The sequence below is a fragment of the Carlito syrichta genome, unplaced genomic scaffold, assembly GCF_000164805.1.
Source record: "Carlito syrichta isolate Samal-C Ts95f unplaced genomic scaffold, Tarsius_syrichta-2.0.1 Scaffold144990, whole genome shotgun sequence".
NCBI classification, from domain to species: Eukaryota; Metazoa; Chordata; class Mammalia; order Primates; family Tarsiidae; genus Carlito; species Carlito syrichta.
In genome coordinates, this window is record NW_007089086.1 from 177,676 (window position 1) to 191,095 (window position 13,420).

The 13,420-nt window shown below is 41.6% G+C and overlaps 1 protein-coding gene across 1 annotated transcript in view; it reads right to left on the reverse strand.

The window, feature by feature from the left end:
* Positions 1-13,420, reverse strand: part of UNC80 (unc-80 homolog, NALCN channel complex subunit) — a 118,908-nt gene that overhangs the window by 16,858 nt on the left and 88,630 nt on the right. The window contains exons 27-34 of the mRNA XM_008050368.2: positions 12,973-13,096; positions 11,882-12,007; positions 10,549-10,672; positions 9,597-9,803; positions 6,616-6,800; positions 5,837-6,002; positions 3,670-3,849; positions 415-553 (exon numbers count right to left, since the gene is read on the reverse strand). Of these exons, the coding sequence (XP_008048559.2) occupies positions 415-553; positions 3,670-3,849; positions 5,837-6,002; positions 6,616-6,800; positions 9,597-9,803; positions 10,549-10,672; positions 11,882-12,007; positions 12,973-13,096 (1,251 nt within the window). The remainder of the gene's footprint in view (positions 1-414; positions 554-3,669; positions 3,850-5,836; positions 6,003-6,615; positions 6,801-9,596; positions 9,804-10,548; positions 10,673-11,881; positions 12,008-12,972; positions 13,097-13,420) is intronic.

Consider the following 13,420-nt stretch of genomic DNA (forward strand, 5'->3'; position numbering starts at 1 on the left):
ACCTTCGACTGAATACTGCCGACATATCAGAAGCCTAAACTTACTGAATACATCAAGCTGGTCCTAAACTCGCGCCAAGTACTCATTGTTAGTACAGCTAATGATAAATCTGAATAAGGATGTCCTTTGAAAAGATGACATACATAAAAACCAGAATGAAGATCCTAAATATCTACTTATGGAAAGTTTTTAAAGAGAGACAATGCTCAGATCAGAAACTGGGATCTCTTCTACTATCCCAGCTTAGAAAACTGCAAATTGTTGCCTGCAGGAACCTGGTTGAAAAGTCCTTTGCTGAATGATCTATCTCAAGTACTGCCATTGATTGCTTCTCTTTCAGGCTTTATAGGACAGTGGAAGTAGATTTTCAGAATGCCCCCAAATGCAGAGTACAATGTAGCCATAGCTCTTTACCTCTGGCTGGGTAACATGCCCACCTCAGCCTGAGGTGCAGACATGCTGGAGACATGGCTGGAGAACCGCCTCCTTCCAATCGCACTCAGGAGGTAAGCTTCTTGTTCACTTACCACACTGGGCATGCTCATAGAGTCATCTGAAAGGGGCAAAGAAATAGAGTATTATAAAAACTATGGCACTGATCAGAAAACACAACCCAAGCTGCACTTCGGTTCTATCCTTGGCTTGAGTACAACCTTAGAGCTGTCTCCAAATTATCACTGGTCCCTTTGTATAGATAAAAAACTAAGACCTGTCATGTCTATATGTCTCTCACCTTCCACACCAGAATATCCTTCATAAGATAAAAGTAAACTTCTTGTCCATTTCTACAAATAAATTACCTGTGAAAGTCAAAAGCCACCTGCAAATCTAAGATTTCAGAAAGACTAGAATGTAAATTTTTAAAACATTCCAGAAATAGTTCAGTAAGAGAGTTTGTTATTTAATGAATCAAGTACATTTCCTTGACATTCAAAACTTGTACTCACAACATTTATTGATTCCTAGACTGCCGAGGAAAAGACTCTTTAAGATATTTTAGGAAAAATATTTGAAAAACTATAAATTTCAGAAATAAATGCTTATTTTAACCTAAGTTTTAAAATATAAGTATGTGATCTCATTTTCTCCACAGGAGCAGAAATTAACATACTAAAATCTATGTGCTCGGTGGCTTAGCCTGTAATCCCACGCCTTTGGGAGGCTGAGGTGAGTGGATTGCCTGAGCCCTTTGAGACCGGCCTGGGCAACTTGGCGAGATCTCATCTCTACAATAAATAAAAAAAAATTTAGCCGGGCGTGGTAGCGCGCGCCTGTAGTTCCGGCTGCTTGGAAGGCTGAGGCGGAAGGATCGCCAGAGCCCAGCAGGTCGAGGCTGCAGTGGCTGGGAGCGGCCACTGCACTCCAGTCTGGGTGACAGAGTGAGACTCCAACTCAAAAAAAAAAAAAAAAAAAGAAAGTTAGTTTTAGCACAGTATTTGTAACAATATGACCTAATTCTAAATGAGCTAATGTTCTTTGTTGCTAAACCCTTACCGTATTATACTTTGATAAACATACTGAGTTTTGGAGAATGTATGCTACCATATGTGGTTTTATATGATCATCTGATAGCATGTATTTAAAATATTCCAAGTAATTATATTTTTGATTAAACTTATTTCAAATCAAAAGGCAAATATGAAAAGTGCTGGAAATTTTAATGACTGATTTGAAATTGATTATTGTTAATGGAATGGTATTTTATTTGTAGGAGTGTCCATAGAAAAGAGAATAAGCAAATGTACCTTTAAAATATGAAAAAATAGAGTAGGATATATTGAGCTATTTCTACAGAGCACCTTCCCAGATCCTACTGACTTTTCTCCCCATTATTTATACCCATACATATATCATTTAACATTCATGCCCCTGATATTTGGTGATTAATCGTGTGCTGTCTTCCATGAACCCTTTTGTTAAGTGTTCTTTATTACAAATGTATGTCATCTCCTCTAAAAAAAACTATATTAAGATATTGCAGGGCAGAGAACATATGTTTCTCATTCTTCTTTCTTCTTCGTCTAATACAGTTTTGATGACTGAATGGGAAAATAGTCTAAATCAAAGCAGTATATATTTATTTATAATTATATTCCTCCCTATATAAATTCATACACATTCACAACGCAACTACACTACACCGTTTGTTAGCAATCCTGCTTTAATTAGAATGGTTGTGATGTCTGGGAACAGAGATATTGGCAAACAGTGACAAGCCTCCCTACTCCCCCCGACCCCTGCCTCATCAGTGTGAGTGTTTGCTCTTGGCCGATAATATCCCTGTTTATATCTTCTCTACTTTTCTTCACTGGCTTCTTCCCACTGGTTATCTGCTTATTCATAAGGTTACCTACAAAATATATGTAGTTCTACAAAAGATAGGCGATATCCTTTCCATCGTTTGAAAAACAATTGCTGGGCAAGGCTACTTCAAGCATTCAAAAAATGGATTTTACTTTGAGTTCTGAACTGTTACCAGTACTTAATGGATATTTAAATTGCAGATCATTTTCTCTCTCATTGTGTTTTCTTGGTCGAGACTTCCCCAGTCACAATTTTAGGTGCATCTGCATGAACAGTCACCAGTTATTTGGACACAACAGTCGTTATTTGGACACAAGTGTGTCTGTAGGCTGGAGCAAGCCAATACGATTATTACTTTATCGGACTAACCCTGAAGCAAATCCTGGAAATATTACTGGTAAGTGTTGACAAAGCACTGACTTCTTTTCCTGTCCTTCACACCCAACTGTGGTAGGGCGCTAAAATACTTCTATTCAGCTTACTTAATTAAAATTCTAACCTCAACTCCCATTTCCTCTGTTGAATGTAGTTCAGAGTGGGGCTTTTTGTTGTTTGGTATGGAGAGGCTGATATTGAAGATGTAGAGTTTGTTCTCATTCTTAAGGCATTGACCACACAGCTTTGCCATAACTGTGGAATTATAACAAGTGGAAAATTGTGGAATTTTAAAACCCCTTTAATGCAATTCTAAAGCCCTTTAAATGACAGTGGCATTTAACGGACCCTTTCACCCTACTTTTTACTTTTTAAAACCTCCTGTTAAGTACACATGTGCAGTGTTTCTTGACCGGATTTCCCTCATGTCGTGACACCAAATCTCTATCTAGCACAAATGTTAGAAGCTTCCAGGCTGACCTAGTCACTGGGGATTCTGGTAACCCAGATGCGGAGTGTGTCTCCTCAAGACAGTGGGCTGGTTTACATACTGGCTAGGGTAGCTAAGGGGTCTTTTCTGAATCCTGAGCATATGCCCTGCTCGCTTTTCTTTGCATAGTGGGGTCGTGTAATTGCTGATCAGCCCTCTAAGCAAGGTGCTCAGGAGAAATGGGAACAAGTGCTTCCCTTAGTTACTTATCCACAATTTCAGTGAGGAGTAGTGGGAAAGGTTGAATAAATAAGCTCAAATAAAATGTAGGGGGTCACTAAAGATTTGACATTTTGCCTGAATTCTTCCCAAGTGACCAAAGATAACAAAGGAATTTACAGAAGAGCAGACATTAGGGATCATGGAATCAGTCACATTTCCACCTAGAATTCCTCTTGTTAAAAAACAATCTGAACAGGTGAGAAGGGCAAAATCCTTCCCAAACCGGGACTCCTATAGCCAAGCTGTGTCTCCCACCCAAATTCTCTGAGGTCTCTTACTTTCCTCATCTTCCTCGTCCGTCCTACTCAGGGTATCCTGTGAAGCCTGCTGGGATGGCTCACTGTCCTGCTCCCAGACAGTGCCCGTGCCCGTGTTAGAGCGGGACATGGTGGCCAGGCTCAGGCGATAAGCAGAGGTGGAAGTGCCCACGGTGCTGATGGATGTCTTTCCTTGGTAGGCTAGGGGTTCAAGAGACAACCCTGGTGAGAATCTCAAAAGAAAACAAAGGTCTGCTTCAAAGTCTTCCCCAACAACCTATATTGTTTAGGAAAGGTTAGTTAAATGATGTGTCCCAGTCAGATGGTCTTTAGGTCAGAAGATCAAATGAAACTGAGGATGTTTATGCACACACACAAAAAATCAATAGTGGCCACTGACAACTGGATAGTTTCTTCGTCAGAGCATAACAGCTCTAACATTGTAGAATGCTTTGATACCGCCTCCTCCCTTACTGCTTTTCTGTTTGATTTTCCAGGGTTGGTAGGATGCAAATTAATTTTGACCTGAAGGTTAGCTTCCCGCTTGATAGCTTTTCCTGGGAAATATACTTTACCTGACATAAGCCTATGAAAATAATATATAAGGTGTCTTATATGAACCCCACAATCAAAATCAGAATGCATAACCAAAACTGTGTTCTCGTTCTTTTTCTGAAATTACAGTCTATAAAATATCCCTCAATTCTATGTCTGATTATTTTATTCTAAAGTAGAATATTTGAATGGCAATGTGTAGGTTTCACTAATATTATACTTGTCAAAATGTTTATCTTTAACATATTGTCTGCAAACAATAAAAGAACAAAGGGGGAAAAAAATTCCGAGACACATATTCTACTCATGGAGTGACTGCCCTCTAATGGCAAATAATGATTTATTTTCCTTCCTCAGCGTTTTGCTGTTAATATAAGTGCAAAAGGTAAACAGTGTACTCCCAAAGAAAATCTTTTGAATAATGTAAAGAAAGTAGCTTCTAGCCTGTCAACTCTAAGCTTACCCTTCCCATTCCAATTTGTGAAAAGTTAAAGGCCTGGTTTGAAGTTTCTTTACTATGACCACTTTTTATGTGTGTAAGTTATTTATCCTCTGTTGAGTCTCAGTTTGTTCATTTTTTTCAGTTATGTGCCTTGTAGATATCTGTGTGGATTAAAGGAAATAACTCGTGTGAAATAATCCACTGTGTGGATTAAAGGAAATAACTTCTGTGAAATAAGTCTCTTGTTTCTTTTTCAAAAGGAAATGAAGGTAAGAATTTAAACAGATTTCCCCTCAATTAAATATTTCAAGAAAGAGCTTAACTACTAAAATGAAAGTTTTAAAAAATTAAGGAAAGAATAAAATTAAACGTTTATGATAGCCCTATGATTTTTGCTTTGTTGTTGACTATGATCACATGGTCAATCTAACAGTGTACCACAATGGCTTTTTTTTTTTTTAAGATTCAGGGGAGGCCAGGCTCGGTGGCTCAGCCTGTAATCCCAGCGCTTTGGGAGGCTGAGGTGAGTGGATTGCCTGAGCCTGCGGGTTCGAGACCCGGCCGGGCAACTTGGCGAGACCCCATCTTTACAATAAATCAAAAAATTAGCTGGGCGTGGTAGCCGCGCCTGTAGTTCCAGCTACATGGAAGGCTGAGGTGGAAGGATCGCCAGAGCCCAGCAGGTCGAGGCTGCAGTGGCCGGAGGGAGCCACTGCACTCCAGTCTGGGCGACAGAGTGAGACTCCAACTCAAAAAAAAGATTCAGGGGTACACTTGCATGTTCATTACATGGACATATTGTGTAGTGATGGGGAGTAGGTCTCAGGTGGCCCATTCCCCAGATAGCAAACATTGTATCGCATAGGTAATTTCTGAACGCTAACCCCACCCCCGCACCCTCCCTTCCTTCTTATTGGTGTCTCTCTGTCTATTATTTGCCATCTTTGTGACCATTTAGCTACCACGTATGAGTGAGCACATGTGATATTTGGCTTTCTGTTTTTGAATCTGCTCACTTAGGATAATGATCTCCAGCTCCATACACGTTGCTGCAAAGGGCCTGATTTCATTGTCCCCAAATGACTTATTTATACACGGTTCCAAAAAGAGCAATGACCTTGGCAGAAAGACCTTTGTAGGCTGTGAGTTCCATCAGTCAAGCAAACTCACAGTACCCGCCTGCATACTCACCGGATCCACTGTGAACTGCCTCTTTCAGAATCTTTAGCTCACTGTTGAACTCAGTGATCAGTGAGCTCTTACACAAAGGGCGTGGTATGAAGCGCCGCTCCAGCTGGTCAGCAATGTGTTGCCGGGCAGAAAGCTCTTCGTGATTCTCGGCTGGTTGGGCCAGAAGCTGGAAGGAAGGCAGAGCATTCTCAGGCCTCAAGTTTCCATTTATAAAATGGGCTAACTGCTGCACCCATTTCATAGTTGTGAGGAATAAATAAGGAAATGAACATGACATTCTTGGAACAGTATTTTATACAGGAAGTGCTTAATGAATACTTGGTTTTGAATCACTGCCTCGAGAAATCAGGGCATGAAAAGAACAAAAGAGTAAATGGGTACTGAGGATCTTGGAGGAAAAATCATGTTTTATGCTTCAAGCATTCCATCTTTTTCATACATTTTATTTAAAATCAGATCTTAGTCATGCCACTGAAGATAGGATCACATTCTCCAGACCATGCCATGGGGCCAATCTTTTTTGGGGTGGGTGGGGTGGGGAGCAATTAGTGGGGAGAAAGCTAAGTTTGTCCAACAAAGCTCTTCCTGTGAAGGTACTTCTGATGGAAAATTCTATCCTCTGGGATAGACTTTGGGCTGTTCTCTTATCCAGCCTGGTATGAACGGGAGCTAACTGGCTACAGTACACCCCATGGGCACCGTTGCCATCATTCTGCTCATGGGAGAGCTGCACGTTCATGCGGACTTGTTACTCCTGGGAGGAGAGGCACACACTCTACCTTGCACTGGATGAAAGGGCGCAAAAGCACAAAGATGGGTATTCGGGTCCGCACGATGAAGTCGAGGAAGTCCCACAGGGCCAGGCCGCCCACCTTCCGCAGAGCCATCTCTTTCACCTGGAGGCTCAGCCAGTACCACTGGCTTCCCAGCTGCCTCTCAAAGCAGACGAGAATCACCTTCAGGGCTTCACACCGGGAAAAGAGAGAAGTGAGCCCGCAGCAGAGGAACCCAACACACATCCACAGCTCTTTATACATCGGGATACTTTCTAAATGCCTAAGCTGTCTCCGTGTTTCCAGAAACTTCATGTGTACTCCTGAGCGAGAATGTTCTGGACATCCATGACAAAATTTTTTGTGGTAAATATTTCAATTCTCACTAGGAGAACATAAATATCTTAAGTGTATTCAATGACTATTTTGAAAAACATAGAGCAATGCAGCTCTCAGATTAGGAAAGGAAGTGTTTTATAAATATGATGTGTGGGTAATGTTTGCTTTTCAACAGTTTTGTCATAGTGGCTTTATGGTAATGCTGGTGTCTCACTCACATCCTCAGCAAAAACTTGGATTTTAAAAACCTTTTCCTTTTGACCATAGAAATAAGTATTTTTGTTATTAAGAATAATTCAGGCCAGTCTCGGTGGCTCAGCCTTTAATCCCAGTACTTTGGGAGGCTGAGGCGAATGGATTCCCTGAGCCTGTGGGTTTGAGACCAGGCCGGGCAACTTGGTGAGACCTGGTCTCTACAATAAATCAAAAATTAGCCGGGCGTGGTAGCACATGCCTATAATTCCAGCTACTTGGAAGGCTGAGGCAGAAGGATGGCTGGAGCCCAGCAGGTCAACACTGGGGTGGTTGTGAGTATGCCACTGCACTCCAGCCTGGGTGACGGAGTGAGACTCCAAAAAAAAGTAATAATAATAATATCAAACCACGCAGAAATACACAGAGTTAAGAAAAATTAAGTCCTTTCTCCTTCCAGTTCCCTTCCTGACCCTACCCTAAATTGCTCCCCAGAGGTAACTAGTGAAGGTGTTTGGGTATATCTTACCAGATATAAAAGCACTCTCCCTCTCTCTCTCATTGCATATTATAGCTATTGCTAAATAAACACTGTTGGATTTCTTTACCATGTCTCTTTCTAACATGTATTGCTCCTGATTAACATAAAAGTCTTAATTGCATTGAACAATTAAATGCACACAGAAATTCAGCTCCCTAAAGCCCTCAAGAGTCACTATACCTTTACCATCTTCAGGACATTTCTAGGGGAGAACCATGCCATGAAACACACAGAAAGAGAGGGAGAGACTGCAAGATTCTTTTTACCCATCTCCCTCCTCCAGATATCACTTTCCATAGCAATTGCTTATTCCTATTCCTCTCCCTCAACTAAATAAATGAACAAAAAGAGAACTCCTCTTCCCCTGCCTGATTCTGATGACCTGTCCACTGCTAGGTGCCTGTGGCTTTCTTTGGGTTTCTGCCATTCTGTCCAACACACAGCACTGTGTAACAAGGGGACCGATGGCTTGAATTTGAAATCCAGCTCTGTCATTTATTAACTGTGTGCCTTTAGGCAAGTTACTCAACCTTTCTGTGGCCAAGCCACTTCACTCCTAGAATGAAAATAAGGTTAACTTCTTAGAGTTGTTGTGAGGATGTGAGGATTCAGGGTGTTGATAAGTACAGAAAACTGCTTGGTGCACAGTAAATACTCAAAATACATGTAAAAATAAATTTTAAATGGAGGTTCAGTAGCCTGGCCAAGTAAATAAAGTAAAAACATCCCTTTGCCTAAAAAGGCAGAAAGTGGAGAGGACTGAAACCCATCACATGTTTTCTCATATCTGCGTCTCACAAGTCCCTTTGCTCCATCATCCTCTGTGCCATCCCAAACTTCATGCAGGGCTGTATGCCAGGGTTTGGATTTGGTTTAAACCCTACTTTTCCATGCACCGGCCCACTGAGCACCCACGTGGGTCAGTCCTGTGCACATGCATTCCTTTCTTTTTCTCCTTTTTCATTCTCATTGTCAGTCCTATCATTTTCAAACACATCCCTTCATAATGTAGTCCAAACACTCCACATACTCTAAACTCCAAAGCCTTTTTCTTATCAGTGTGCTTATGTTCATCTTATGCTCCCCATCAAAGACCTGCTTTGGTGAATCGAGAAATGTCAGGCATGACTTTCTCAACTTTTTCCTTTGGAAATTTCCCACTGCCCGTGATCCTTATTCTTAGTACTATGGCAAGAGTCACCTTGTCCCACGGGCCCAGTTCATTCAGTACCAAAGAGTGGCTTTCCACTGTTACATGGATTAGGACCTAAAGACAGGGATAGGGTAGTAGGAGTCAAAAGGGGAAAGGAGTTGGGAAGCCTATGGGAGGAGAATTAGTGGACTCACTCACCAATGATCAAGATGGAGATGAAAGATAATGACGGGAAGAAAAATAGACAGCAGGGGCCCACCTTGTCTTGCTGCATAGGGTGTGGACGGCACTTCTGGGCCCCATTCGCATAGGTGACAGATCTGGAGTTGTGTAACACAGTGTCCTTCGACACTAGACTAGTTCTAGATCCGATAAGCCACCAAACCTCCCTAGTGATCTTGTCCTTAATCAGCAAGGAGGAATCCTTACTGCAGATGCCTTCCTTGCATGGCCACTCTTATAAAAACAACCAAGTAATTGAGGCATGGCAGATATGCAAGCACTTTGTTTTCTGGCGTATGTTTACTGAAGGAAACCAAACTCTTGCAAGGGTAATGTTTCTTGTTCAAGTAGCTTCCTTAAACACTTTATGGATTGAGGAGTCTCTGAACCCTTTATGAGCCAAGATAGAACTTAACTAAGCACATCCATCCATACATGCATGCAGACAGACAAACACACACACACACACACACACACACACACACACACACACACACACACACACACACACACACGCATACACCCAGAGCAAGCACCCACCGAGGTATGCTGCTTGGCTGGTGGACTCAGCCAGGCCTTCTCTGCGCAGGTCTTTCCCTGCGTCCCCGGGGGTGGAGCAATGAGCAGGGGAGCTCTCCAGCATGAAGTTCTTGCTCCTGGAGGTACTGATGATCCTCGGTGGCAGGAGCACATTGATGACCGTCTGCAGCAGCAGCTGCACCTCCGGCTGCTCCAGCCACGGGCTGTCTGAGGGGCAGAATTTGGGAGAGTGAAGTGGAAAGAAAAACAGTCACAAGGTAGACTTTCCACATTAGACACAGAAAAGCTCAGCTCTCTCCGTTTCCAAACCAGAATGCCCTAGAAACTCAGGTGTTTTCCATCAAGTACAGCTTGTCCCATGGACAGAAACAGTGTTCCTGGCACCTGAGTGTTTTCTCCATCACCGGCACCAAAAAGCTTGCATTCTTAGCCAAATCGCCTGCTTACCATTTCAATCTCCTTTCTTTCTTTCTTTCTTTTTTTTTTGCAAATACTCATAAGGCACTGTCCTTACATTGGAGATAAAATTTCCTAAAAGAAAATCCCCCTTAGCAGGAAGATAAATGAAAATATATTGGAACTGAATGACAGTGGCCAGATTTCTGCTAACCAGAGGCAGTCAGTTATAAAAGTCCATTCACCTGTCACTTCTCATCATATTATACTTCAACTGATACCATTTTCTTAATTGAAATAATGTCCTTCTGATTTTTCCTGTACTGAGATAATTTTAAATAGGATGTATCTTCTAAGAGGTAGAGCCGAGAAACTCTTGTCCCAGGACCGTTAAACTGAAAAGAAAGAAAAACTTATTTCCTAAGGTAACCCTATTCAAACAATTCAGATCGAATTCAGTGATGGCCTTCATGAGAAGAGGAGAAAAAAACGACAGCCTGACATTTAAGAAAACACAGCAACAATGATAAATTTCCTTTAGTTAAATTAATCAGACCTTTGCTTCCAGATCCTACTGTGAGCACAAATGGGATGAGTAGATTTAAAAGCATCCCCTCCCTTCGCTCTTGATTGGTGAATGGGGAGATCACATGGCTTAAAGGAAAATCTTCTTTTAAAGCCTGTGCAGCAACAATAGAAAGAAAGATTAGTTGACCACCACACCCACTTAGTATGTTTGTTTTAACACAGCATGAAGGAGATGGTGACTCCCTGCTGGCTGCTCCTGTGAACTCTGAGTTCAATTGTTGTCTGTACAGCATTCAAGATTCACTCAGAACTGATACTTTACCATTTTGCTTGACATAATTGAGAGTTACATGCCTAAAAAGATAGTAATAGCTTGAATATTAAGTGAAAAATCATCATACTTATGGTCAGGAACAAAAACAACTCCATTTCCCCATTAATTTTCTCAATGCGTCCACCAATAAGTATTTTAGCAACAAAGACAAAGGAAGAAAACCAGAACTTCTCACTTGCTGCATTTGGCGTTACTTAAAAGTTCTCTGACTCCTAACAAGGCTTTCTCAAAGCCAAAAAACAATAAGCAATACAGAAAGAAATCAGTGATCTTTGCACATAGTTTACTAAAATGTACCATTTTAGGAATGTCCTTACTTCCCTTCTGTCTGTTAACCACAGCTCTGATTTGATCTTTCTATCATCTACTCATCTCTGAAGAATGAGGAACCATCATGCTTGGTTATCAGATATGGATAGTTACCATTTGCATAAGTTGTTTTTCTTTCCATTGATTACAGAGTTTTCCAATGATATACTGCTCTCTAAAATTTGGTGACACACAGAAATAGGTAGGAGAGTTGAGATTCTGCACTTTTTTTATTGCCTTGGGAATGATTTTTTTAAAGAAATAAAGTGGAAGAATTTTTTAAGGCACCTACAGTATTCAACCCACAATCATTAAAGGAAATTAAGATATTCAAAGTCTAGTAATAACATCTGAAAGAATTTTATATTGCAATTCTTTCTGAAAATAATTTAAAACCAGACTGTGAATATTGCCTCCTCTTTTAATTAATAATTGTGAGCTGAGTATCTGTGAACCATTATTTTGCTCACGTTTTAAATGACGGAAGTGTGGCAGGACTAAATGACTCTGCTATATTTGAAATCTCAAGAAGAATTACAGAAGTGCAACTTGGGTCCAAGCTCAGGGCTAAAGCTCCAAGCCTCTAAAAGTTTGGAGGTGTTTCCACTCTTGTTTCACAGATTTTGCCCAGCCTTTGCAGAAGGAAAAAGAGAACACCGTGATGTGGTGCCTCAACCAGCAGCTTAATGAGCGTGACAAACAGGTAAGGCAGTCACACCTGTATCTGCAATGCTACAAGCCGGACAACAGCTGTGCTGAAGGGCAGAGGTGGTGAGAGATAAGGGCTGAGATGAAGAAGGGGCAATCCATCAGCAACACTGGAAGGTCCTACCACTCCCATCACCTGAAATACAAACAGAGCACATGACCAGCCTTGACTATTGCCATTTCATGCAACTGCAGTAAGGGCTTCTCAGTAATAATAATAATAATAGTAAGAATAATAATAATATGATAATGATAAATTGAAGGTTGGGCATGTCACTTTTCATCTGTTTTTCTTTTTTTAAACTTTTAACCTTTTCTTTCATGTAATGTCTGGAGTCAGGTCGCTCATCACACTGATTCAGCCAAGGTTTTGCAGAATGTCTGTAGTTAACTATGTCAATCATGAGAGATGAACCAAAAAGCTATGCTAATCAGGAGTTTGGACACTTACTTATGGATTCAAAGGAATGCGGTCGACATTCTCGGATGGAGCAAATACAACAACGATGATGGCAACAGCTCTATTTGCACTAGGCATTCCAACTACAGGTTGATTGCTCAACTAGAGAAGCAGCAGCTTAGTCAATGAAATGCTCTAACATGGTTTCCACGCATTTGACAAAACCTTGTCGGGACCAGACTCTAGATATTACATAAATAATTTTTTAAAAAATCGTTCTTTCTTTCCACATAAATCCTAGACTGGCCAACTCGTAGTGTCATTTTGCACTCTACAAATCCTTTTCCCATTTTCGTCTCCCCCTCCCCAGACTACCTCTACATCTAGCCAATTGTGCAGGCTCCGCCACCGCACTCTCCAACTGGCAGCCCTCAACTCTCAGCGCAACTTGAAGAGGTGAATTATCAAAGTAGTGCGTGGGAAGCAGCACGCCAAAATCCCCTCTGGGTAGGGATGGGCCCCTGGATCTCCCCACGCACCACCTTGAAATGTACCTCGCTACTTTCAGTGTCACCTGAGCCGTCTGTTTTCATGGGTAAGTTGGGGCACAGAGTGTTTGACCTGTAAATCTTCAATTCAGAGAAGTCAATAGCAGAGTTAAATTTTGCAAAGTTTCATAAGATTGCCACTTGGCTACTCACCAGATTGACACAGACATTGATCAGTGACCTAAGGTGAGGCAGGAAGGATATGACTGGCTGCCTCTGAAGTGTCAAACAAACCCCTTCAATCAAATTGCTGGCAGGCTCCCACTCAACCTGTCGCCTGGAATACAATACAGGAGCCATTAGAGGCTTGGCTCCCTTGTGGAGACAGTCTGAAACAAGTGAATGAGACAGTGATTCTGACGTCATCTAAGACAGGACGTGTGTTTTCGAGACCACAAAGTGCTTCACATGGGGTGACGTTTACCCACATTGTTCCAAAAGTACAGAGCACACTGGGAGGGGAAGAAGATACTGAAAACGTAGCAGAGGCACGCCTGCCCCACTCGACTAATGAGACAAAATCTAGTGAAGAAAAAACAGAGATGATGAAAGGGTTGCATTTTATGTTCCCTGGCCTTAGCTTTGAGAGAGGGTCCTAAGA